At 42.8% G+C, this 27,379-nt stretch overlaps 1 protein-coding gene and 1 long non-coding RNA gene across 6 annotated transcripts; one reads left to right on the top strand and one right to left on the bottom strand.

Annotated features, from left to right (window-relative positions):
- Nucleotides 1–1,362: 1,362 nt before the first annotated feature.
- Nucleotides 1,363–26,517, top strand: Ccp110 (centriolar coiled-coil protein 110). 5 transcript variants are annotated; one of them, XM_085692989.2, is made up of 16 exons: nt 1,363–1,552; nt 3,038–3,180; nt 4,821–4,972; nt 6,640–6,768; nt 9,907–11,554; nt 12,148–12,275; nt 12,909–13,071; nt 13,595–13,734; nt 14,149–14,265; nt 17,880–17,981; nt 18,206–18,322; nt 19,080–19,153; nt 21,013–21,075; nt 21,689–21,748; nt 22,201–22,286; nt 24,583–26,517. In XM_085692989.2, exons 3-16 carry the CDS (start codon nt 4,832–4,834, stop codon nt 24,633–24,635), a joined length of 3,021 nt encoding a protein of 1,006 aa, XP_085549115.2. In that variant the 5' UTR covers nt 1,363–1,552; nt 3,038–3,180; nt 4,821–4,831; the 3' UTR covers nt 24,636–26,517. The 5 variants fall into 5 exon arrangements, with proteins under 5 accessions (XP_085549115.2, XP_085549114.2, XP_085549113.2 ...); XM_085692988.2 differs by having other exon boundaries at nt 1,364–1,552; nt 3,081–3,180; nt 12,145–12,275; XM_085692987.2 differs by having other exon boundaries at nt 1,364–1,552; nt 12,145–12,275.
- Nucleotides 21,648–25,218, bottom strand: LOC146893444 (uncharacterized). Its single transcript, XR_015003060.2, has 2 exons — nt 25,084–25,218; nt 21,648–23,622 (listed from the first exon to the last, which is right to left on the bottom strand). It is a non-coding gene; the product is annotated as an uncharacterized LOC146893444 (long non-coding RNA).
- Nucleotides 26,518–27,379: the final 862 nt, after the last annotated feature.

Below are 27,379 nucleotides of genomic sequence, written 5' to 3'. Positions count from 1 at the left end.
TAAATCTTTGGCATGAGTGTAGGTGTGTGTACACATATAGAGGGAGACCAGAGATGGACATCTGGTATCTTTCTCAGTCAGTTTCCTCCCTACTTTTGAGGTGGGGTCGTCTATTAAAACTGGAGCTAGCATGGCTGGCCAGTGAACTCCAATGAGTTCCTGTTTCCCTATCCCCAGAACTGAGAATTACAATTTCCAGCCAGGGCTCACAGTTTTTTTAGGGAAGTTCTCAGTTTCTGAACTCAGGTTCTCATGCTCTTGTGTGGCACACACTTTACTGACTGAGCCGCCTCTCCAGTCCACCCTTTCCTCCTACTAACGATCTAATAATGTGGGACCCAGAGCAGTCTGGCCACACATAATGGGGCCCAGCCTGACCACACGGAACCCAACCCACACAGCTGCCATGGCAGACAACTCAGGGTTCCAGGAAAAGCTAAGCTGACACCACCCAGGGAGGGCCAACATCTAAAGGGAAGTACCTGATCGTCCAAACATTAGGTAAGATTAGGTAAGATCACCAGACTCCCTGAGCCCAGGACTCACCCATTCCCCTTTTGCCAAGACCCCCGAGACAAATGTCAGCCAGTCAGGATCCTGAGTCCTGGTCGGATGGAGGGTCCAAGCTTAAGCAAGAATAAAGGCTCTTTGCTTTTACACAGAGTGCGCACTCCCTGGTAGTTTTGGGGAATCCCGCGATCTGGGAGTAACACATACCAGGTGCTGTATAGGAGTTTTCTGAGTTATGCCTCACAATCATCCTTGGTAGGCTCTATAAAAGTCTATTACATTTATAAAAAGTCCTGGGAGGAAGGTAAAGCCCAGTTACAAAATGGAAATGGTGTCATTAAATCAAAAACCCTGGCGATAAGTTATTTAGATAGAAACTAACAAAAAAAAAATGTGGACTTTTTTCCTGCCAACTTGAACCTCTTACTTTTTCCTCTGAATATTTCCCCTCACTGATCTGTAAATGAGCACACATATATATTAAGGCTTTGGAGTTGGCATCTAGGATTCAGCAACATTTTTATTTATAGAGAAAACATTTTGGTGAATGCTGTACATTTTCCACCTACCAAATAGGAAGAGGTTACTCTATACAGACAAGCAAAAAATACCCGGCAACTTCAAGGAACACTTCGGGGGATTTAGCTCCTGCGAATTCCTAGAGTAATTTATAAGTCAAAAAGCCCTTCGTTTGCAGGGAAGACTACTTTTCCCAGTGTACATCTCGCTTGCCGTAAAGACTATGCCCGCAATTTCTGACACGCTATGCACTTTGGGGATTGTAGTCCAAGGAGGTCCAACCGCTTCAACTGCCCGCCAAGCAGCTACCGGAAGTACCGGCCCTGAGGGGTGGAGTTGGGCTGGCGGCGGCGGCGGCGGTTGCCAGGATCCCGCGTTTGCCGCCTGAGGGACCCGTACTATGGCGGGGAGGAGGAGGAGAAGGCGGCGGATCCAGATGCGCTCTGTCTGAACCGACTGATTCCTTTGCTTCTTAGGCAGGTCGGTCCACGGGCAGAGAAACTGACCCGGCGGTGGGTGTCAGGTGAGTGCTAGAGAACCGAGTTCGTCTCTCTGCTGGTCCAGGCTGAGCTGATACCCGAGCTGGCGGCTTTGGTGTCCCGCGGAGTAGAGGACTAGCGTTCTGGGTTGGATTTGGCTTCCCTGGGTCGCGAGCCCACGCAGGCACTGAGGTTGGGGAGACGGGAGATGAGGACGGGTGGGGGCGCGCTTCGAGGGGGATGATTGGATGCTGGCTCCGCCCAGTGAAGCATCCTACGCTGAGGAACAGGCATAGAACATGGGGTTTCGGCTTGGCGCAGGAAAGGCTTGGGCTTCTCCCTTGGTGCAGGCGATGGAGGCGTCCCTCGAGGGTGTGCGCTGGCCATTTCTGAACGCTGGTTACCACAACCAAAGGCCTTTAGGAGCTCTGTTTACTCCACCTTTGCCACTCTGGGGCATCGGCACGAGGACAGTGAAGCTAGTTCTCCGAGCACCCCTGATGCTGGCTGCTAGGTGGTCCCCACCCTTTGCTTCTTCCTGCCCTTCTTATTCGGATTCCAGCCTTCTCACCCACCAGTCCAGGCACATGACCTATACAGCTAGAGATGGATTTGGATTGGATTGAAACCCTTGTCCCCTTTCTCATGTTTTCAAGTTACATTCGAATCTTAGCAAGAACCAAACACTGTCTCCTTTCTCCAGGAGTTCACACGCAGGTGATTAAAAATCACCATTATTACCCCCCGCCCCCACCCCATTAGGAAAGCAGACCCCACGTATCGATGCTTTCGGCACGCCCTACATACAGTACCTCTGATTGCTGCCTACCTGTGCTTTTAGCTCAGTGGTTTCTCATAAAATCGCTTTGAGACAGATCCCCGGAAACTGGGGTGCAGGGATGATGCTAGCTCACCACAAATGTACAGCTAGTATGTGCCTAAGATCTAACCCCGTTTACTGACTCTGTAGGAAGTTTCTGTATTTGTGGAAACCGAGTGGTAAGCAGCCAGCTCAGAAGCTGTGTTCCGTTTACATTTCCCTTAGTGACATTTCTGGCAAGTGCTGGTTATGAATGAGCAGATAGGAGCTATGAGTCCATAGGGTTTGCCAAAAGGCTCTTTGGACAAAGGCCAGTCGCACCAAGGTATACATGGAATAGACAGGGCGTGTCTGGACCTGCTGAGGCTGGTGGGAATGGAAGTGGACCATGGATTAGTAATGCCTGATGGTAAAGTATGGGGCAGAAGATTTGTGGTTGGGATCACCTTGTCATCAAGACTCCCTTAAAATCAAGCCTTGCTTGCACGTGGTAGCTGTGGTGTGAGACATGCCGTGCCCTCTTGCCCAACTGTGGAATCTGGACTCTCCTTTTAATGGCTACTTTCGCAATTTAGAGGTACCCAGTTCTCTGGGAACACAGTTGTTCTCAAAGCTGCCATTCTCCGAATTCTCTCCGTTCTGCTACTCTTACTTTACATTGTTGTTTGATCTGTTTGCCCTAATTAATTTGTTCAATAATTGTATTAAGTGCCTACTGTGTGCTGACACCATTCTGTGTCATGGGGATTCAGTGAGCAAGCCCGAGAGAGTGCCTGTTCTTATGGAGCTTACATTTTGGTGGAGGAAGACACACAAAACTCAAGGAAACAAACGAGAGCATTTCAGATAGCGGTAAGTGCAATAGAAATGATGAAACAACAGGGTGATGTGATAGTGACTGAGGCAGGGGGATTAGGATCGGATGATTGGAGAAGGCTTCTTTGAGGAGGGGGTGTCTAAGATGAAACTGATGGGCAAGAAAGGTCCAGTCATGCTCCAAGATCATTTGGTGCTTTCTCCAGTCTTTATATTAGCTCCGGAACTTGAGTGTCTCATTCATTGTCATGTTGTACCTTACCCTGTTTCTGTACCTTTGCCATATAGGGTGTGTGTATACCACTCCAGGGATGTGAATAACTTTCTACAACAATGAGACATCGCTCTGTGATGCTATTATAAGAAAAATAAAACTAACGAAGGCAGTTTATGCCCTTAACTTTCCCAGACTTTTACACTCGAGTCTCTTGCTTTCTGTGCATATGCACAGAAATTATATCACATTTTTATTTCCTTTAATGGTGAAAATAAAAGATGTATTGTAAAAAGTAATTTAGCAGAAATGGATTTATTGGGATTTTTTTTAAGTCTTGGGGTTTTTGTTTGTTTATTTTTGTTGTTGTTGTTGTTGTTTGTTCGAGGTCAGGTTTCTCTGTGTAACAGTCCTGGCTGTCCTGGAACTCGCTTTGTAGACCAGGCTGACCTTGAACTCACAAAGATCTTCCTGTCTCTGCCTCCCGAGTGCTGGGATTAAAGATATGCGCCACCACTGCCTGCCTAGTATTTCTTTTTAAAGTGAGTGTAAGCATGCAAAACAACCTTAGTACTGTAGAAAACCAGGTATTTCTTTGGAATTAATCTTACTTTGCACAAATGGAAGAATTATAAGCAACAGACTGGAGCGAAGTTGTGTTGCACAGGGTTGCAGTAGCTCTTGTTCTTCACGATCTAATCAGAACTCTGCATGCTTTTCCTTCATTTCTAACTGCATGCCAGGTTTTTCCTGACTCTTTGATATGAGTTTATATGTTATATAACGTAAGTCTTTAGTGGCCCAGCAGGGCACCGTATTCTTTCTTATTTCCTGTGTTCATGACCCACATCATGAACTGAACTTCCATGCTCAGTCTTTGTCTGTTAAGTAGTTACTTGCTTTAAAATGAGCATTTAAGGGTATTACTGGTCTGGGCATTTAAGGGTATTACTGCACTGGGCATTTCTTTGCACAGTTTACTGGTTCCCTATCTTGTTATGATCATGACAATGTTCCTTTTGTTATTTTCCCTTGTCTTACAGGAGCCAGGGCTGCAGAATGTTATACAAAACAGGCAATTAATAAATACTTAGTACTTGCTAAAAAATAGGCATATCCCGGCTAATCCTTCTGGTTACCTGGGATTTTCATAACCCCAAATTTCTAGAAATTGTAAAATTACTTGGCTGATTTTTTTTTTTAGGTTGCTTGGTGACCTTTCAGATTTTCAACTCTAAAATATAATTAATTCCAGAGTCAATAGAATTTTTTGTTTTCCACCTCTGCTTGAGTCTGTTGGTGTCCACGGCATCAAGATGAAGCCTTTAGATATATAAACAGAATTCCAGGAGGCTTGTTCTAGGACTTGCGCATTTTAGGAGTGTTTAATATTCCAGTGCTCCTAGGTCATAAGCAAGATGTGTTTGTCAGCGCACTGATAGCAGCCGTTTTCTTTCTCCAGTGTGACGGAAGATGGAGGAGTACGAGGAGTTCTGCGAGAAAGCCCTCGCCCGAGTTCAGGCAGCTTCACTGTCCACAGAGAGCTTCCTGCCTGCCCAGGCAAACAGTGTCTCCCTCATCCGCTTCCACGGGCTGGCTGTGCTTTCTCCACTGGTAAACTTAGGAATTATTTATTTGTTAAAGATTTATTACATTCTTAAGTATATTTGCACATGGGTGCGGTGCCCGAGGAGAGCAGAATCAGACCTCCTGGACCTGGAGTGATAGACTCCATCGGTGCTTTGAACTGAACAGTGTGCTCTTAACCAGAGTCATCTCTCCAGCTCCCTTATTTGTTTTAAAATAACTTTTTAAATCTAGTGAATGACTACTGAAAAATAAATGGAATGTTTATGAACAGCCAACAAGATGCCTAATGTCTTTTCATAATTAGAGGAATACAATAAAAATGAGTTAGCATTTTTTCCCTGCTAGATTTGCAATGATCCCATAGGACTTCATGTTCTTATATTGTGGGCAAAATGAATGTTTAATGCACTTTTATCAGAAAAGTCAGGTTTTTCTTTTTTCCTTTGGCAAGCAGTTTGGTAGTGTTTATCAAAATTTAAAAGTGTCTGCAATTTTGACTCAGCAATTCTATTCAGGAAGAATATCTTACAGATGTGTTCAAAGAAATAAGTATAAGTTACAACAATATCATTTAAAATAGCAAAAGACTGATTGCCAACCTAAATGTCCATTAACAGTGAAACGGTTTAACCATGGTTTAACCATGTCCGTTGTATCTATTTCCTGTACCCATTAGAGTGAATAAGGGGAGCTAAGAGTGCCAGTGTGGGAGGCCGTCCTGTGCTGCTGCAGCCGCATCCTCTCAGGCAACTGGGTGGTGGAACCCAACCAGGTTTAGATCAGTTTTGTCACTCTCCTGCTGGGCAGAACTTGTGGTCCATTTCACTAACTGTTAAATGAGGATACAGATAGCAAGTGCTGCCCTCATAATGCTTTTTGGGAATTAAATGTATTAAATGCTTTTTGGGAATTACATGTGAAATGCTTAGACTAGTCCCTGTATCATGGGTGGCATTCAATATATGTTAAACATTTGCAATTTGGACGAGGGGTGGTATATTCTTTGTTTGGCAAGGGGTAAGAGAATAGAGGATGGTAGAGAAGTTATATTTATCATCATACACAATTTGATGTTGTTTGTTTCAATGTGTGACCATACTTTGAATCAGAAAGTTAGATAAGTAATAAATTTATTTTTGTTGTATAAGTGTTAAAAGATCGGTGTTTTCTGCCAGCATTTTGTAATGAACGTTGTAAACCTAGAAAGCTTGGAAGGTAATACAGTGACCACCCATCCTGTACTGCTCAGTACCTACTACTGTCCATCTGAGATGAAATCTTTGGACATTGTGAAGGAAGTAGAGAGGTGACATGCACTGACAAGAAGGGTACAAGTTGAAGAACCTGAAATAAGAGCTTAGAAGTCAGAAAATGTCAGATGAGAAGTTCCACAAAGCCTCCAAGGGCTAATTTAATTTCGTCTATCGTTTAAAGTATTGAGAAGTGAGCAAGGCATTTTTCCTGTGAGCTTGGTTTTTAGTTGGGAATAAGCTACATTCAGTGATATGCATCGGCCATACGTGGCAGAGCTTCTGAAGTTTTATATGGGCTGCGTCTGTGTGACACTCAGATGAAGTCCTTGCACCCCAGACACTTGTTGGATGATTTATATAGGGTTTTGGTTGTTCTGATTCAGAACTTGCCAATTTGATACTTTTACCATTGAATTGCATGTTTATGATGTCTTGTAGCTTACCATCGAGAAGAGAAAGGAAATTCAACAGGAAAAGCAGAAAGCACTGGATGTCCAAACAAGAAAGCAGGCCAATAGGAAGACAGCTTTACTGGCTCGTGTCCAGGAGATCCTTGAAAATGTCCAGGTGTGTCAGAAAACTTCTAGATTGAAACGAAGACATTACAAAGTAAACATTGGTAACAGCTTTTCAGAAAAGCTGACTAATTGTGAAGTATGCCTATTGTGTTTTGGTTGAGTATAATTTGTTGGAGAGAATCCATTTGTTTGTTAGTGCTGCCCAGTACTTGAATCAGAGAGGGTCCTTAGACAGTGGCTCTATACACTGGGTATAGTTGCTTATTGTCTGTCTTGTGACTACAAACAGTGTCAGAGATGATAGAATTGCCCATTGTAGTTAACCCCTGAATTAATCAGATTGTTAGTAAAGGGCCTTCTTTTTCTCTGCTAAAGTAAATAACCGCTTTCAAAGGATTTGGGGTGTGTATGTGTGTGTGCATGCGTGCGTTTGTACGTGTGTGAAACTTTTACTCTTAGATATGGAAAATTGCCATGTAGATTAAACAAATAGGCTGGCCTACATATATCTCCAGACCCAAACTGAAATCATTTAAACAACAATATCTATGCCTTTTGTAGTTATTTTTATTTAAATTAATTCAGATTTATGTAAACAATTTAAGGTTTGTGTCATTTCATACTAAAAAGAAAAACCAGTGATTTAAATGGAACAACTGAATGTGCCATACATAACACTTTTACTTTTTCGTAATTTTCAGGGTTTATAGGCTGTCTCTGTGACTTCTGCTGGATGACTGTGGTGGTGAGGGTGTTTCCACCAACTGCTGCGTTTCCCTGTGGGGTCGTATATAGTGTTGGCAGTTGATTTTAATTTGCAGATTATAACTACTATCAATGTTAGTTAATGTACAGTAGTTTGTTAGCCTCCTGGCTGTTTCCTGTTATTACAACAAAAATGGCAGAGTGTTCTGAATCTAGTCCATGGAGAGGATCCAATTCCTATTAACAGATTACACTAATGAAATTATTCGAGTCCTAGAACTTTCTGTTTAGAACAGCATACACAATGCCAACTGTAATGAATTTCTATATAGACAGGGATTTCATGGAATCCAAATAGATTGGGAGGCCCTCTTTCATATATGAAACCTATGATTCAGTTAAATATTTATTTTTTAAAATTTAGTTTGTCTAATCTAAGGTCCATTTTACCACAACAAAAAAACATAGCTTTTGAGTATCAAAGATGTAAACTGTGCAATATTTTATATAGCAGAATAATCTGCCTGGGACCATGCCCATGGATTCCGGGAATGTGCACCCCTTTTGGTTTATTTTCGTCCTGTGGTTATCACCAAGTCTACTTGAATTGTTTACTGCACAGTGCCTGGAGACGAGCCATCATGTGTCTTGGGACTTATAGGTGAGACACAAGTGCCATATAATCTAGCAAAACAAAACAAGCCCATAGGAAACGGCCGCTCCAGGTTTTTAGTATTCAGAATGGAATGAATTCTAGCTTATTTTTTTTCTGGTTGGTCTCTGAGGAATACAGTTATTTTCACCCTAATGTGTCAGCTGTTGACCTACTTGTTTGAAAACATACAGATTGCTGACTTCACTTACTGTCAGTTGATCTAATTAAAGTTGACTTTGTTAGCTGAGTTCTAAGTGGAAAATTTCTAATTTCTCAGTAACATAAACTACATGGATAAATTATTTATGACAGAAATGCCTCATTTTATGGGGAGGGTTTTTTGTTTGTTTTTAAATGGAAGCATTTCCCCCCCAGCTGGTACACACAGAAGGCCCACAGAGAGAAACACCTCTGTAAAGTAGAGTAGGGCTGGGGGTCTCAGAAAGCCAAAGCCTATAAAGTATTTTTTTGTTTTTGAGACAGGTTCTTATTTTGTAGCCTTGACTGGCCTTGCATTTATAGAAAGCCTCTGTCTCATGAGTGCTGGGATTAAGGGCATGTCCACAACACATGGCTAAAACTTTCTAAAAAGTCTTAGTTTTATATTTTACTTACATGTGTATCTGTGCATCACGTGTGCATCTGGTGCCCATGTAAGCCCAAAGAGGGCTTTAGATCTACTGGAACTGGAGTTACAAATAGTGAGCTGCCTTGTGGATGCTGGGAGCTGAACTTGGGGTCACTGCAAGAGCAAGTGTCTAAACTGATGAGCCATCTCTGGAGCTCCTTATAGGGAGTTTTTAGGAGGGTTTCTCTGTGTAACAGCTCTAGCTGTCCTGGAAATAGCTCTTTTAGACCAGACTGGCCTCGAACTCACAGATTTGCTTCCTGGGATTAAAGGCATGCACCACCACTGCCCAGTTTAGAAGATTCTTGAATAAGCATATGACAGGCAAAAGTCTTATTGTTATTATTTTTACTTAATCAATGTCCTTGTTTTGCTTTATGAGATGTAACTATGTAAAACATTTGCTTACTTGGTATTTATTGCATATGTTATTATTGTTAGGGAATAACTTGTCTTAGGAATCATTGCTGGTGGTAATAACACACAATTAGAAAGAAAATAATGATATTGCTCCTATCCCAAGATTAAAGTGAACATGTATAAATTGTGTGTATGTGTGTTCAGACATACTCGTTTCAGAAGAGATCATTTTCTTTCTTCCTTTAAGTAAATAGGGTAGGGTAACCAATAAATTTCTTTTGTGGTGATTCAGGATATAAAAACTGATCGCTGAGTGTATTTTATTTCTCTTTTGGTTTTTTGTTGTTGTTGTTGTTTTTGTTTTTCAAGACAAGGTTTCTCTGTGTAGCTTTGGAGCCTGTCCTGGTACTTGCTCTGTATGCCAGACTGGCTTTCAACTCACAGAGATTCACCTGCCTCTGCCTTCCAAGTGCTGGCATTAAAGACGTGTGCCACCATGCAATCCTCTTGTCTCAGTCTCCTGAGTATTGAAATGGCAGGCATGAAATTATCCTTTGTGTTCTCAAATATCAGAACTCTAAATCTTCCTTTTCTGCTTTATTTTTGAAAACAATAAAATCAAAGGCTTTGTTTTTTGAGGTAGGGCACACCTTTAATCTCAATGCTTGGGAGGCAGAAGCAGGAGGATCTTGCTGAGTTCAAGGCTAGTTTGATTTATATAGAGAAACCCTGTCTTTAAAAAAAATGAAAGCAAATAAAACAAACAACAACAAAACCCACAGGCTCTTTTTTCTTTTTGAATAATGGAGAAATACTAATTTTTAAATGTCCCTTTTCAGGTTAGAAAAGCACCAAATGCCGGTGATTTTGACCAGTGGGCGACAGAAACTATTTATTCTAATTCAGAAGTCAAAAGCTTGAATGCTCCTGCTACAGTTCCGAATAGCTTGCCAAGCCCCCCTGAGCAATGTACTTCAGTAAAGCTTGAAAAGATAACTGGATTTCTGCCTGTGGGTAATAAGGACCAACATAATGCTGATGGAATGAGCCTGCCTAGAGACTCCGAAGGGTCTGACTCTCTGAGGCCGTGTGAGAGTCCAGACAGCAGGCAGGCAGAAGACGGAGTTGCTCCAAGGCTCTCTGCAGCGAGCTCACAGGAGACTCTCATTTCTGATGGTCCCCTCTTAGCAAAAGAAGAACAGGACCCATCACGTTTGGCTGAAGTCACTCCAGATCCCTACATCATGAGCCTTCAGAATCTAATGAAGAAGTCAAAGGATTTTGTGGAGAGAGAACAGTCTAGACGAAGTCTGAGGAGTGGTGCACAGAGAAGTGCTAGTGAAAGCCATTCAGACAAAGAAAATGATGCTGCTAAGGCAGGTGACTGTGTGAAGGAGAAGACCCCACCTCTGCCCACAGGCCGGCACTGTGGCTCCACCATCCCAGACAAACCAAGCCTTAATAAGTCCAACGTTCTCCTCCAAGGTGCTTCTCAAGCAAGCAACATGGGCATGCCAGTTTTAGCTAGCTTTTCCAAAGTAGATCTACCTGTGGGAAATGACTCTCCCACTCTTCCAGGAACCGAGGCAGCTTTTAAAGTTATTCCCACCTTTATTACTGAAAATAAAGTTATCAAAAGTCTTACAGGTCCATACGCCAAATTACCTAGTCCAGAACCAAGTGTGAGTCCTACAATGCATCGAAGGCATTCCAGGCCATCGTCAGCATGTCAGATCCTTATAAATAACCCGGTGAATGCCTGTGAGCTGAGCCCAAAGGAAAAAGAAGAGGCCGTGCATAGAGTCACTCCAGCCGCTGGTGAAACAACCAATGAATCTGAAATTGTGCCAAAGTCACCAGCTGACTTCACAGGGGTTTGTTCAAAGGTTTCTGCTAGCAAAAGCATGGTGGAGACCACAAGAGAGATAGTTATGGGTAAGCCAAGTCAGGGACATCAGGCCTTAGGAAATCAAGTAGACAATAAAGTCACTGTTGAGCATGCTGCTGTGGAAGGTTCCGTCACACCCAATGAGAGGGAAGTCCAGAAAGTGGACAGTACCTGTATGGCTGTGCCCAAGTTGCATGAACTACACACCAGTCAATGTGTAGTGAGTCAAACCATGGAAGATGTGTGTGGACTCAAGTCAGCCAATATGTTAACAAAAAACTCTTGCAATTTACAAATGGAACTGAATAAATCATATGATGTGAAAAACCCTTCTCCCCTACTTATGCAAACCCAGATTTCCAGACAGCAGATGGATACTTCTCCAGTGTCCGGTAGAGATGAGCAGTTTTTGGATAACAGTTTTGAAAAAGTTAAGCGGAGACTTGATTTAGATATTGATAGTTTGCAAAAAGAAAATTGTCCTTACATTATAACAGCTGGAGTAGCCGAACAGGAAAGGGAACACCTGCCAGAAAGAAGATACCTGAAGGGATCCGGCTACATTAACAAGAATAAGATACTAGAAACTAGCCCTAAAGGTACGGAAACTAGAAGTGTTTGCTGCCTCTCAAGGTGATCGCATTTTTAAAATTTTGTTGTTTGTTTGTTTGGTTGGTTGCTTTTTTTTTGAGACAGGGTTTCTCTGTGTAGACCTGACTGTTGTAGAACTTGCTTTATAGACCAGACTGGCTTTGAATTCAAAGATCTGCCTGCCTCTGCCTCCCTAGTGCTGGGATTAAAGGTGTGCACCACCACTGCCCAGCAAGAACCATATCTCTCTTAAAATTTGTTTGTGTGTGTGAGAGAGAGCACATCTACATGAGTTTGTGTGCACCACATTCATGCAGGTGCCTGAGGGGTTAGAGGACATCCAGTTCCCTGGACCAGGCAGTTGTAGGTCACCTGATGTGATACTGAGAACCAAATCTGGGTCCTTTGGCGAGCAATGGGTGTTCTTAACCTGTGCTGTCTTCAGCCCCGAGGACCACATCTTAAAGTTAGTCAGGCTTTGGAGACTCTTGGCTGCAGTGGTGAGCCCTGCAGTTGAGGGTGGGAAGGTGAGGAGGTGCAGCCCTGCTGTTAGACGGTCAGTGGGTTTTCTCCATCTAAGGCACGTGTTTCTTTTCAGAAGGCCAGGAGATACTAAAAAGCAGGATGTTAGCTTTTGAAGAGATGCGGAAGAGACTGGAGGAGCAGCATGCGCAGCAGCTGTCCCTCCTCATAGCCGAGCAGGAGCGAGAGCAGGAGCGACTGCAGAGGGTGAGGCACCGAGGTGCGGGGGCGGGCTAGCCGCAAAGAGTTAACTGCAGCCACCTCCGTTCTGACTGTTTTCTGCTCTACATAGCTTTGGTTGGTTGGAGACAAGATTTCTCTCTCTCTTCTTTTTTTGGTGGGGAGGAATTAGGTTTTTCAAGACAAGGTTTCTCTGTGTAGCCCTGAGTGCTGGGGTTAAAGGCACCACAGCCTGGACACTCTGCACATCTTCTAAGGTGGCCGTTGATCTTGATGTGTGGGTAGTATCTTGTTGTCAGAATGCCAGTTCTAACATGTAAGTTCTTACCTAAAAGCAACTGAGTAATTTGTGAAAGGAACCTTACTGAATCCTTCAATTGGAATTCCTAATAGTTTTAAAGGCTTTTAAAAAATAGATGCTGAATATATATTTTCAAGAACAATATCATAAAAATACTTGTCTTGTGATTATTATAGTCATATCTCATTTAAAAACATTTTAAAAAGTGCAATCATCTGACCAAGTTGTAATTTTGAGGGAGGAAACCTGAGATAAACAAGAATGTATTCTTGATTACACTTTTGGGATAAGCCTACAGTGGCGTCATCTCAGACAGCGTTAAAGGATCTCGCGTGTCATGATACATGGTCACTCTGTAGGAAATAGAAGAGCAGGAGAAGATGCTGAAAGTGAAGGCAGTTGCGGCGGACGTCTCTGACTTGAACAGTGCCCTGGAGCTGGAGTGGAGAAAAAGAAGCAGTTCTACTCTGCTGGAAACAGTGCTGTCCCAAGTGGACTCGCTCCAGACCTCAGACAACTCTGGTAGATTTTAAACCTTGTTTTCCACTCCAAGTTATTCTGCAGTAAGCTTTTCTAATCATACCTTCCTTCCAGTAATTTAATGCCCATCCCACCTGTTTGCCAGCTGCTTAGTAGCCATGAAAAATGACTTGATATCGGATCTAAGCCCGCAGAGCAGGTGTCCGTGAGAAGCCTCAACCTTAACAAGGAGAATAGGCAGTTGGGCCCTGAGCCTAGCTGCTCATTCATGCGGCAGGTGACATGCTCAAGTGAGAACAGTTGATTATCTCCTGGGTGATCTGGAATTACCTCTAATTTCCCAGAAGCAATAAGAGCTTTTCACAGCATCAGTTGTCCTGAGATTCTGTTTGTCCTGAAAAGCTCCATCTGGCCCAGAGCTGCAGTCCATGGATATTTTCGGTCTGCATTTGGGTCAGTCTCTGAGTTAGCTGTAATTCATAGAGTTTCACAGTGTTTTGTATATTCTGATTATGTGACATCCCATATAGATGACTATACTAGTCTGTACTGTATGTTTCTCTAGGCTTCACAAATTCTGCCCTACAATATAGCTTTGGTTCTGCAAGTGAAGCACCATTCTACCTCTGGGGATCGCTGGCCAGTGGTGTGACCAAACTCTCAGTAACAAGGCCTTTTGGAAGGGCCCAAGCTAAATGGTCTCAGGTGGGCAGCCTTGATATATGTCTTGTATTTTACATGTTTATTTATTGGAGTTGGGGTTGGCACACATGCCACAGTGTGTATAGATGGTAGAGGGTATCTTGTGGGAGTTGGTTCTCTTTGTCCATCATGTGGGTCCTGGGAGGTTGAATTAGGTCATCAGGCCCGGTGGCTGGTGACTTTACCTGGCAAGCATCTCATCAGACCAGCTGATCTTTTTAAAGAGTTGTTATTTTAGGCTGTATAGTGAACATCAGTTATTATTTTTTGCCACGCACTAAGCAGCTTAGTTCTTGATGCAGATGAAACTACACGAGCAAATGTCCAGAGAGGAATTTTAGCTGGTGGCGATAGATTAAGAATCATACTTGAGTGTGGTGCTAGGATTCTTAAAGTATTGTGTCCAATCTCTTCTAGGTTTTTAGTCCAGAAACACAAGCAAAATTTAACAAAATAACTGCTGTGGCGAAAGGATTTCTTACTCGTAAACTTATGCAAACAGACAAGCTGAAGCAACTCCGACAAACCGTAAAAGTAAGACTGTTGGACTCCCTTGTTTTCCCTTCATTTCAGTCTTCTGACGGCTGAGCTCAGAACTCAGGTCAAACTTTTTTTGTTATCTCAGTTTAGTTGATTTCATAAGTCTGATTACTTAGATTTTTTTTCCAGATTACTGCCTCCACCCCAGAGTTGTATGGATGCCGATTTCCAGGCATAACATGATTGCTGCACTGCTATTATTCACTTTGTGTGTGTGTGCATTTGCTGAGGCCGCAGGAGAACGTCAGGTGTCACGCTCGTCATCTCCACCAAGACACAATCTTAGGCACATTTTATGCAGATAATCACCATAGCAAGTTCAGAAGTGCAGTAGGGCCTGGGGAGATGGCTCAGAGGATACACTCCCTGTAAAGGTTATGAACCTGAGTTTAAAGCTCCTGCACCCATGCAAAAAGCCAGGTACGATCATGTGGTCTGCACCTCCAGTGCTAGGGCAGGTTGAGACAGGAGACTGCTCTGTGAGAGATCCTGTCTTTTGTATAAAAGGTGCTTAAGATTAGGTCTACCAGCTGGGTGGTGGTGTCTACATCTTTAATCCCAGCTCTCAGGAGGCAGAGGCAGAGGCAGAGGCAGAGGCAGAGGCAGAGGCAGGCAGATCTCTGTGAGTTTGAGGCCAGCCTGATTTATAAGAGCTTGGTCCAGGACAGGCTCCAAAGCTACAGAGAAACCCTGTCTCAAAAAAATTAGGTCCACCAATAAATACTCTGTCATGAAGATAGGAGGGGTGTGTGAGGCCCCGCCCCTCCTTGAAGATTTGTTCCCATTAATGGTTGATGGGAGAGGGAGAGACATTTTCTTCCTGCTATAACCACTGGTGCTCATGCTCTTGAAAGTAGCCCTAATGAAACTCACTAGGCCACCGAAAACACAAGGCACGAAAGTAGAAGAGCTAGTGAGGAAAGGGAGAAGGGATTGGTGGAGGGGAGGGGCCCGCAGAGGGGTGACAGCTGTGTGCGTGTATGAAAGTGCTGTGATGAAATCCAGAGTATGTGTCATTAATGCATTTAAGATGGTTCAGTGGCTAAGAGCACTGACTGCTCTTCTAGAGGTCCCAGGTTCAGTTCCCAGCACCCACATGGCAGCTCACAGCTGTCTGTAATTCCAGTTTCAGGGGACCTGACACTTATGGCAAAACGTTAAAGCACATAAAATTAAAAAAAAAATTAGCAATAATGAAAAAAGATGGCTCAGTGGGCAAAGGTGTCTGCCACCAAGACTGACAACCTGAGTTCAATCCCCAGCATGCACATGGAAAAAGAGAACCAACTCCTGCATTGCTCCCTAATCTCTGCCCATGCACTGTGGCACACAGTGGCACACATCCCTTCATATTTATACATTTTTAAAATGTAATTAAAAAACAACAAAACACCCCAAACCACCTTTTTATTTGTTTGGTTTTTGAGACAGGAGACAGGATTTCCCTATGTAGCCCTGGCTGTCCTGGAACTCACTTTTAGACATCCTTCTGCCTCTGCCTCCATTAAAGGCATGCGCCACCACTGCCTAATCCCTATCTATCTATCTATCTATCTATCTATCTATCTATCTATCTATCTATCAATCATCTATCTATTATTTGTTTTTTAATGAAAATAGAGAGATGGTTCATCAGATAAGAGCACTGGTTGTTCCTCCAGAGGACTGGGATTCAGTTCCTAGCTTCCACATACTTGCTTACAGCTATCTGTAACTCCTGTTTCAGAGGGGTTCTGATGCTCTCTTCTGGGCATCATGGTACTGCACACATGTGGTGCACATGAAGGCAAAACATTCATGCATATAAAATTAAATGTTTTTAAAGAAAGAATACGAGCGTAATTATGTAGAAGACCTAGGTTTAGGTGTTAAGTTAGTACAAAGATAAAACAATCTTGATCATCTCAAATGCTTTGAGAACTTTCTTCCGGTTTCCTTGTTCTGTTATAGAAAAACTAGTCTGAGAGGTGGGAAATGAAAGCCTCCACCCCAAGAAGCCACAGCAGGGCAGACTGAACCTGACAAAGGAAGCAGAAGGTGCCAGAAGCAGAGCATGTGGCTACCATCTGCTAAGAGGAGATGCCGGAGTTAGATAATCTGGGCCCTGGATTAGCAGAAGACTTCTGTCATATCCCTATGGAGGATAGTAGAGATGGGGATCCCCCTGAGGTTTGGGGCCTTTTAGAACTCAGGGCATCCTTAGGCTTTCAGCAGGCATTTCTTCGCTCTTCCCTGTCTCATTCCCATCCTTTCCCTCCACCTCTTAGGGTCCTGTGCCATTCACCACACCAGCCTCTGGCACACAGAATACAAGACAGGGCTGGTAGGCCTGCCCAGAGGGGACCTGGGGACAGAAAGCATTTTTGTATGGTAAACTACAGATACCTTGTGGTTGAGTCACCTTTGTGAGTAAGGGTCATTTCTTCTGCTGGTGACAACTTGATGCCTCTCAAGAAGGAGCTGATGTGGACGAGTGTTAGAAAAGGCCTTTAATCCTCCACTCCTGAGAGCATTCTTGGTTCTTTTCTACAAACTATTTGCTTATTTTTAGAGACAGGCTCTCACTCTAGTCCAAGCTGGCCTCAAATTCAGGGAAGTCCTGCTGCTTCAGCCTCTCATGTGTTAGATCACAGACGAATGTTACCATTCCCAACCGGAGCAGTCTTAAAGCAGCACAGGGCGTGCCTCTCGTTGCTGTCATGCATGCTGCCCGGCAATTGTTGTTTATCTGCCCCATCCCACCCAGAACCTCACAGTGCGTCATCTGTCCAGTCCCCAGCTATGCTGCTCACAGCCGAGACAGTCACCCACGGGGGACAGCTGTGTTTGTGTGCTTCCTCTTCCTAGTCCTCCTTGTTAGTTAGTTATCGTTTTTATCTTCAGCATCTGGTATTACAATGAGTATTGCCTCCAGGCCGATTTATCACTAGGTACCAATCTAAATTCAGTAATACGGTCAAGGTCACTGCCACTGCCTTCCTCTTTATCAGCATTAGAACTTTTAGATTCTCAGGTGGGTAGTGGTGGCACATGCCTTTAATCCCAGCACTCAGGAGGCAGAGGCAGGCGGATCTCTGTGAGTTTGACAGGACAAGATCCAAAGCTACAGAGAAACCCTGTCTTGAAAAACAAACAAACAAAAAAAAACGCAGAATTTTTAGATTCTTCAAATCTGGCATTCACCATGACATACAAATGATGTCACAGGTAGGCTGTTAAGGTCCCTGGACACCTGTGGTGAATTAATGATGGGTGTTCAAGTGACTGCTAATTCAGAGCCATCTGGCTAAGTCTGGTGGCCTTCCTGTGGAGAGGACGCAGAAGCCTGCCTGAACAGCATAGCTCCATGTTTACAGTCCCTCTGCCATTCTGGGCAGGAGGAGGCTTTTGAGAAGCTTCAAAAAACCACTGCAGCAGGAGGCGGGGAGATAGGTGGGGGTGTAGGGCTGCTTGTAATGTCATCAGTGACAGTTCTGGGCTCTTTGTAATTTTTGATGGAGAAAGAAAATCAAAGGAAACTTTTATTTAAAAGTTTATAAAACTGATTTATAAAGTGATTATAAATCTTCCTAGAAAACTGCTTTTGAAGGAGTGTCTCTTTCTTTCAGGATACTATGGAGTTCATACGAAGCTTTCAGTCAGAAGCCCCACTGAAGAGAGGTGTTGTCTCAGCCCAAGATGCTTCCCTTCAGGAACGAGTGTTAGCTCAGGTAGATGCTGCTGTCCTGAAGGGTTCCCAGGAAGCTGCTCAGCTCCTAACTGGAGATCCAGGGTAGAAATGTAGTTCTCTCTTCATTTAAACAGGGGAAACAGGTTTCAGTGAGAACTCCTATACTCTTATTCTAAAGTAAGGTGTGCACACAGTATATATCGTATTACTAAATTGGAGCCTCATCTTTTAAATGGAGACACGATTTTCTTCTTTCACACCTAGTTGCGAGCTGCCCTGTATGGTATTCATGACATCTTCTTCGTAATGGATGCAGCTGAGAGAATGTCAATCCTCCATCATGATCGAGAAGCCCGCAAAGAGAAACTGCTCCGGCAGATGGTATGTGTGCTGTGTGGCTTTCTGAGGGAGGGGCTTTTCTGAGCTCAGGTAATGGAGGCTCCCCAGGAGTCTCAGCACCACTGAGCTCTGTAGTGAGTTCCACAGGAACCACAGAGTAACAGAATCCTGTGCTGCATTGGGATTGGATTTGAGGCCTAAGACCTTGACGCTTTTGTTCTGGTAACTCAAAGAAAATTGTCAGCTGCTCCAGAATGAGCATCCTTAACACATTCATGTTAATTTGTCAGTTTTGAAATCTGAAGTGATTCCAAATAATTCAAAACTGCATACCAAGAGGGCTGGCTGAGTTCAAGGCCATCCTGGTCTACAGAATGAGTTCCAGGACAGCCACGTCTACACAGAGAAACCCTGCCTCCAAAAATCAAAACCAACCAACCAAACAAGCAAACCCACAAAAACAAAACAACAACAACAACAACAAAGTGCTGGCTGGCAACCACATACAAAAGTAGAAATAAGAGTAGAAATTTTAAGCGTTTAAAATGAGATTACTTAAAAACATTAGTTAAGTGGCTGGCTGCGGGGTGCACACCTTTAATCCCAGCACTCAGGAAGCAGAGGCAGGCAGATCTCTGTGAGTTTGAGGCCAGTCTAGTTGACACAGTGAGCTTCAGGTCAGCCAGGGCTACATAAAGAGACCCTGTCTCAAACAATGGTTAGCTGACTTGGGATCATCTTCTATTTTAACACAGTGCTGTTGGCACTAATCAGCCTGATGTTTCTTTTGTACTTGAAGGGTAAAATGAGAAGTCCACGGGTGGCGCTTTCAGCTGCAACACAGAAGTCTCTCGACAGGAAGAAGTTCATGAAGTAAGTTCTGGTGTCACTTTCTTATCAGCCGGTTAGCTTTAGTGATCAGCTGCTATGTTTATTTTCCAGTAAGAAATGAACAAGGACTGGAGAGCCGGCTCGGTGGGGAAGAGCACTGGCTGCTGTTGCAGAGGGCCAGGGTTTTGTTCCCAGCACCCACATAGCTGCTCACAACCCTTAAACTCCAGTCTCCACAAGAACTGCATGTATGAGTTACATGTGTGCAGCCAAAATACTCATGCATCAAGTTAAAAAAATTAATTAGAAATATCAATTTGCTTTTCTGCAGCTGAGCTGATAGAAATCCCCCTCTTTTTTAAATGTAATTTTAAAAAATTGATTCTTTGGGAATTTCACATCATGCACCCCAATCCCATTTATTTCCCACTCCTTCCATATCTGCCCTCCATTCTTGTAACCTCCCCACTGAAAGAAAATAAAAGAGAAAATTAAAAAGAAAAAACAAAACCTCACCGACTCTCTGGGTAATGGCCTGCCCCTCTGTCAGTCATAGCCTTCTCTCATACCAGTCATGACTGGTCTCTAAATCCGCCTTACTGGTGACAGTTCATTCTTCCTTTGTGGCCTTGGGAATTGAGCTTGGGAGCTGTGGTGTGTCACACAGTAGACCCTTTTGCCCCAACAGCTTTAATTGTAAATGTTCATTGCAATGAGTTATTAGTCTAGTTTAAAGCCTCTGGCTCCTGGCACACCCTCACTAAGAGTCCTCTCAGATATTCTGCTGTGACCCCTGTCCTGGAAATCTTGTGGCTATGGTTCTGCAGGACTGGCCCCTTCATGTGCTCCTGCAGCTCATAGATGGGATAGGTGTTGGGGTGGGTCAACTTAAGGCCCTGGATGGTCAGTCTGGGCCACCTCCCCTCATCCCCCTGAGCTCCCTCCTCCCTTCATTTTTTTATTTATTTATTTTGCATACAATATTCTGTCTGTGTGTGTGCCTGCAGGCCAGAAGAGGGCACCAGACCCCATTACAGATGGTTGTGAGCCACCATGTGGTTGCCGGGAATTGAACTCAGGACCTTTGGAAGAGCAGGCAATGCTCTTAACCACTGAGCCATCTCTCCAGTCCCCCTCCCTTCATTTTTTAACAGGTTCTTACTGTGTAGCCTTGGCTGACCTGGAATATACAATGTAGCCTATGCCACCATGCTGGGTAGAAATCTCCCTTTTGATGTAGAGATTCATTAAAATTAGTGGTAAAAAGGTGGATTTATCTTTTAATAAAGTATAAATTATTTATTTATCAACATTCAGCTTAGATGACTGATAGCCAGTCAAACAATCTCAATAGTTAGTCCTTATATTTAATATTTAGTTTTTTCACCATTTAAATACATTCCTTCTGATAATTCTGGGACAAAAGCTCAAGAAGTATATTCCAGAAACTATATTTAAAAACTTTTTTAAAAATTTTGTTTTATGTGTATGAGTGTTTTGCCAGCATGTATGTATGTTTATCTTATGTGTATTTGGTGTCCACAGAGGCCAGAAGAGGGCATTGGCTCCTCTGGAATCAAAGTTACAGAGAGTTGTTATTTGCCATGTGGTTGCTGGGACCCTAACGCAGGTCTTCTGGAAGAGCAGCCGGTGTGCTCTTAACGTCTGAACCATCTCTCCAACTTCTAAAACCCTTTTCTTTCTTTTTTAAAAAAATTTATTTATTTATTTATTTATAAAAATTTCCACTTCCTCCCCTAAAATCTCTTTCTTGAAGTTAATTTTTAGTATGATTAGCATAGGCTTTTAGGAGGCCCCTCACTTCCCAGTGCCCACCTGTCATTTATAAGTCTGTTTCCTCCCTTCTCAAATACATTGTCTTTATCTTTATATGGTGCCAGGGTTGCTGAAATGGGAATGCCAAATAAGAAGTTCCTGCTGAAGCAAAGCCCCTCAGAAACAAGGTGAGCACAATCACTTCCTCTCCGCCAGAGGCTTTTGTTTTTGTTAAGAAAATTTTATACAGTCAAAGCTTGCTTTTTTAAAAACCTTGCTTCCATCAGTAGGACTCTGCTGCTGAGCTGGAGGAGCTGAGACCCAGGACTCATTAGTTTCTGCTCCTATTTCTGGCCATATGTGGTCAGATCAGAGGTTCCTGGCACTATTGTTAGGACAGGCCGGCCATTCCTAGAAGAAATTTCAGACTATTGGGAATCTTTGGTACTTAAGACCCTTAGAACATTGACTTAGTGCACACACCTTGTTCCCCTCCTGTAAAACGAGAGGTTGGCTTGTGTATGGCATGTCAGCAAATTGTCTAGAAATTCTCTAAAAGCTTGGGGGTTGCGTGTGTTGGACATTGCTTGCCTAATGAGAACCTGAGGTCTGAGCTCATAGGGAACGAAATGTAAATCCCTATTATCATGCTTTAGTCAGTTAGCTGCCTTGTGATACACAGCCCATGATGCTGCATAGTTTTCTTCTAACCTTACCATTGTCATCTTCCACCCATTGAAAGAAAGTGGGGAAAATGGAATTTGTCTTTTGGAATTAATTTTGCATTTAATTTGTCAACAGAGTCCTTCAGCCAAACCAAGGACAGAATGCACCTGTTCATAGGCTACTTAGTAGACAAGGGTAAGAATGCCAAGATCAGTTTTGAGACGGAAAAATAATTATACTGTTCTCTTCAGTATGAGATCTCCCACTGTATGTGTTAAAGTGCATAGCATCACGATCTGATTTGTGTGTAGACTGCCTTCTTGCTCGCGACTGTATAATGTATCTTAGTTACCATCTGATGTTGGCATGCTTTTACTTCTCATCTCATACCACATTACTCATTATATGTTTCAATGTAAGCTTAGGCATCAAGTAAGGTTAGCCTTGCCCAATGATTCTCCAACCAAGTGGGAAGCAGTAGTCCGGTCTCCTGGGAAACAGAGGTGTGGCTCTCCTAGTGCTGCATGCATGGCCTTCAGTTCCTCTCAAGCTTACTTATGCTTTGAGTAGTTGATGCTGTCTTCTTGTTTTCTCTGAAGTTCAGACCTTCATGCAAGTGACTCATTAACCTTTTTATATTCAATTAGAACCCCTAAGACATCAGTGAAGGGGGTTGTGCAAAATAGACAGAAGCCTTCACAGAGCAGAGTGCCTAGCAGAGCGCCTGTGTCAGGTGTGTAGCAATGAATCCCAGAGCCCATTCAACCAAGGGCATGCACAATCTGCCCCATGTCTCAGGCTTCCCAGTGGGACACGCATTGCAGTCTTCCTTGCCACCAGAATGTTGGTATATTCGTGGAATTCCTATTGCTGTCTTAGTATTTTGTGGCAGCCAGGAAATCCTATGAACTAGGCTGCTTGTCTTAATGACTAGTAATTTTATGGAAAATACTGTTTTTTAATTTGGGAAGTTTTGTAGAATCATTCAGGTTTTTTACCAAGAACCCTTTTATAGATGAATAAAAATGATCATCTCATGTCTGGTGTGGGTCTGCTTAACCTCATGGCCAATGTGTCGGCCAGGATTTCTGAGTCTGCGCACGACCACAAGATCCACAGTGAATATGCCAGGTGTGTGGAGGGGTCCCAAGCTTTCCCTCTGTAGGAAGCCTGAGCCGAATCTCCTCATCATCAAGGGAGAAACTAAAACCTGTTCTGAAGTTCAGTTTATGGTGGCAAAAAAGACAGATTCAGTCTTGAGCTGATCCAAAACTCTTACCAAATGCTTTAATATTTGTTGGTGTTTTGGTTAAGACATTTTGATTATGCTCAGGATTATGCAACCCATTAAAAACACTTTGCAATGCTATGCATTCACTGCTGCTTTCTGATACTCACAGATAGCCGCATTAATCCCCAAGCAGTGGAGGAAAGCTTGAATTCATTCTAATCTCCCCACTAATGACAAGTACGCAAGATTTATAACTATATCAGTGAGTGGTTTCTTCCAAGTTAGACGAGAAGAAGCAATAATATACCAAGCAATGTTGTCACTGTCACTTTAGTCTTTCATGGTACCACCTGTTGTTCACGTAGGTTCCAGGAGGGAACAAGCTGTCAGGAGCTTGAGATGATTGCAGACCTTCTGCACAAATGCCCTGGACAGAATTCATAGTGCCATATGTATCTCGGGTACTTTACAAGATCTTCTCTTGAAGTGACAGTCACTGGAGTTGTTTGAAGGGTACCTGGTGGGAGAGCCGGCTTGCTTTAGAGGCGGTCAGTCAGCTGCCTCTGGAAGAACTCAGCCCAAGCAGCAGCTCTGTTGCTTGTGCTGTGATGTAAAATGTTAGGATGTTTTCAGTTCTTCTCATGGTAGGGTTCTAGACTGTGGTAACTCCCAGGTGGCTGGAAAATCATTGAGGAGTGAATTATGTCCTGCCCCATAGCATCAGTTTGCCACAGTGATCACTGTCCATGTTTGTTTCCATGCATTCCATCTCCATGGCTGTCACTTGTGAGTCTGTAATCAAGGACACAAGTGCTCTTTCCACCGAGTAATTGACACTCTAAAGGATGAACAGGCAGTTGCTGTAGTTAATAATGTGTACCGAAGCTCAGTTTTTATAGCTATTGAAGTTTAATTGCATTGCAGTGCAGTTAGTAATAGAAATGTAATCAACACATACAATTTTTATGTTTTTAAACAAGTAAAACTGCCTTGTTTTTCTAAACTTTTATTTATATGAATGTATAGACAATGAAAGTACAGAAGTCTCAATTTCATCTTTGTAAATTTTATGTAAATTCAGAATTTGACATACTGACTAAAATGCTAATTATGAATTTAATACTGCTCTTGAAAGGATTATTTTGCCCTGGCAGATTTCTAATGTCTTGGTTTATGTTTTAAATAATACCTCGATTTGCTCTACATGAGCATTAAGTCCTTTATTAATAATCAATTTATAGAAAACTCTTGTTTTTATATGAAGAGTCCTCACTATATAGTCCATATTGGTTTTGAATTTACGATCTTCCTGCAACAGCCTCATCCACCAAGGATTGTAGCTACCACAGCCATCTCGAGACATGCATTTTCTGTTCTGGCCAGATATTACCCTCTTAGGCTGAGGTTGGATTTTCAAGTGCCTAAGGGTGCTGCACAGCATCTGAAATGATTACAGTTTCTGCATCTCTGAACCTACAGTTAAAGCCGATGCTGGCGTTGTATGTGTGAGAGCAGATATGCAGTGATCTGGAAACCACTGATCAAAGCCGAGTAGGGATGGTGAAACAACACAGGAAAGGAGGCAGCAGGCCAGCTGGGTTCTCAGTTCCCATTCTAGTATTAGCTGAGGCAGCCAATTGCTGATGCTCTATTGTCCTTAAAACGAGAGTAACCGTTTCTACCTCAGAATTAAGTTTAACAGCATATATTGCTTAGCTTCATGCCTGGTAACTAACTAAGTTATATTATAGAAAACTTCTAACCTTGAGAAATAATATTAATTTTGCTCTATTTTTAGGAGCATATGCAGGAAAAATCCAAAGAAAGCGGCCAAATGTTGCGACAATTTAAGAAGACAGCATTCACTGGGATGAAACGGGAGGAGGGCATGCTATTCCCACATTCCATTCCCTGGCCAGGACTTTTAGTTTAGCCCTGGCCTCTGTTTATACAGGCAAAGAGACAGCAAGGGCTGAACATTTGTATGTATAATCTTGTCAGTTTGGAAAATTCCTTCCTCATTTTCCTATTAATGTTAGTCTGGGTGAAGATGTATGTGCCCAGAGGTCTACAGTCACCCTTTTTTTATAAACATAAGAAATTTGGACTTATTTTTACAGAGTATTAAAAAGATACCACCAATTGTAAATTATCCCTAAAACCTAAATTTCATTCAAGGCTATATACTGATTGCTGAATTTGATAAACAAATTAGATACTATTCTGTTCAAAAAGAAATTATTGCAGAAGTATGTTTTTCTAATTTTAAATGCCCACGATTCCATATCCTTTGACTTACGGTATAGCTTCGTAGGATGAAACACTTGCCACGCTGAATCCTAAGTAAGTGGCTGGGAGTGTCATGGTTTTGGTAGAGGACGTTCCTGCAGACAACTAGTTGTTTTACAGAAATGTCAGGTTTCATGTACGTTACCATTAGCTGTAGGTAGACTAGATATAAGTACTTTCTTGGGAGGTGGCAAGATTAGAGAAGAGAGCGGTCTTCACGAATGTAGTGCCTGGGAGTGCACTGTGAAGGCAGGACAGCAGAGTGCATGCAGTTTGCTCTGTCTCGTCTGTACAGCTTATTTCTTCCTAGTCTTCTTTCCCAGCATGCTTCACTTAGGAGAGAATAAAGGGCTATTTAATAAGAAATCCAGATGGATAGCATAGTAATACTGTCTAGTTTAAAATCCGCAATAAAGGCACTGAGATGTATGGCTTTCATGACTAACATATTCACTAAATGCATCAACCAACAATGTACTAAAAGAATATAATTTTATGAAAGAGAATGCTACTACTTTTCATATAATTCTGAAAAGGGCTTTGTGTTTCTTATATGACATTGGGACTGTGTATATTTGATCCTTATAACTTGAATTTTAAAGATAGTAGTATTTTGAAGATGCAGCCTATATATATTCTTAACCTAGGAATATGGAGATAAAGGTTGTTTTTCTGATTTTCTTCCATCTGAGATTTGAGTTTTGTACCCAGCAATAGTTACAAAATAATAACCCACTCTGGGTATAAACTTGGTTTTCTTTATTGAGACTTACCACTCATTGAATAGAAGAAGAAAACAGTCAAAAAAAAAAAAAAGTCCAGGTTATTGCCAGGTGGTGGTGGTACATGCCTTTAATCCCAGCAGTCGGGAGGCAGAGACAAGCCGGTCTCTGAATTCGAGGCCAGCTTGGTCTACATAGCGAGTTCTTGGACAACCAGGGCTACACAGACAAATCCTGTCTTGGAAAACAACCAAAAAAAGTCCACATTACAGCTTTTTTACTTGTAGGAAGGTACACCAAGTTATCTTTCAAATGTGACAAACTGCTTCATTGTTTGAAACACTCAGGACACTTACTCGTATCATTGTGGGCTCTTCCGTAAGGAGGGGAGCTAAGTTTGTGTAGATTACTAGGAATTAGCTAAAGAAAACTGTTTAGGAAAGCTACAACTGCTTATAGATTAAGGATGAGAAAGTGGTGTGCTTTTAATTTCAAGATGAAAGTTTTGTGTGTTTTACATTTGAATGTTCAGAATTTTCTCTCAGAAAAGTGCCAGGCACTGTTTTGTGCTTTTGAAGTTTTATTTATATGCGTTATCTTTATTGTTATTTTTACTTTGACTGGAATGTCTGTTCATGTAAATTGTATTTATTTTTATACTTTGATTTTCACTAGTCTTGCTTCTAGGTAAAAGGCAAAATAAACTTTCATCCTGAAGGAAATCTTGTTTGATCTTTTTATTTTTAACCAAGGGAGGACATCTGGGGACTAGATACCGAGGACTGTGTGACCAGAACAGCATCTGAGATGATAGGGCTTACATGATAGGCATGCCTGTCCTGCTGCTACATTGGAATAATGTCTTTACTTCTTAGGAGCTAGACACCTGCCAAGAGCAATGGAGAGACACGGGGGAGGGGATGTTTAGAGGGAATCTCAGTGATGCTTTGCCCTTCACCTTGAGAGCTCTAATGTTACCCTGATAGCTGGTTGTCAGCTCTCGCTGAGAGGCTGTATTTGGTCACCTGCAGGGCTCAGCACACTCTGTCACTCCAGCTCACGCTGGCTGCACGTGCTCAGCAGTGTTGGAAATGACTGGAAATCACTGAGGCCGCAATAGACCAAATGATGATAATGAGGGGATTGTTCCATCAGAGGTCACTGTCCCGTGCTCAACCCCGGTGAAAAGCAACAGTTCTGAAACTGAGCAGAGCTGCTGCTGGTGGGAGAGCACTTGTCTAGTGTCTTAGTCAGGGTTACTATTGCTGCAAGGAAACACCATCACCCAACAGAATATTGGGGAGGAAAGGCTTTATTTGGCTTACACTTCAGTATTGCTGATCATCCTCCAAACAAGACAGGACAAGAGCTCAAACAGAACAGGAGCTGAAGCAGAGGCCACGGAGGGGTGCTGCTTGCTGGCTTGTGCCCCAATGGCTTGCTCAACCTGCTTTCTTATTGAACCCAAGACCATCAGCCCTGGGATGGCACCACCCACAATGAACTAAGCCCTCTACCATCAATCACTAATTAAGAAGATACCTTACAGATGAATCTATGTAGGCATTTTTTCAATTGAGGTTC

This window comes from Myodes glareolus, chromosome 7, assembly GCF_982192425.1.
Source record: "Myodes glareolus chromosome 7, mMyoGla1.1, whole genome shotgun sequence".
Taxonomy (NCBI): domain Eukaryota; kingdom Metazoa; phylum Chordata; class Mammalia; order Rodentia; family Cricetidae; genus Myodes; species Myodes glareolus.
This window is presented reverse-complemented; position numbering and strand designations above follow the sequence as displayed.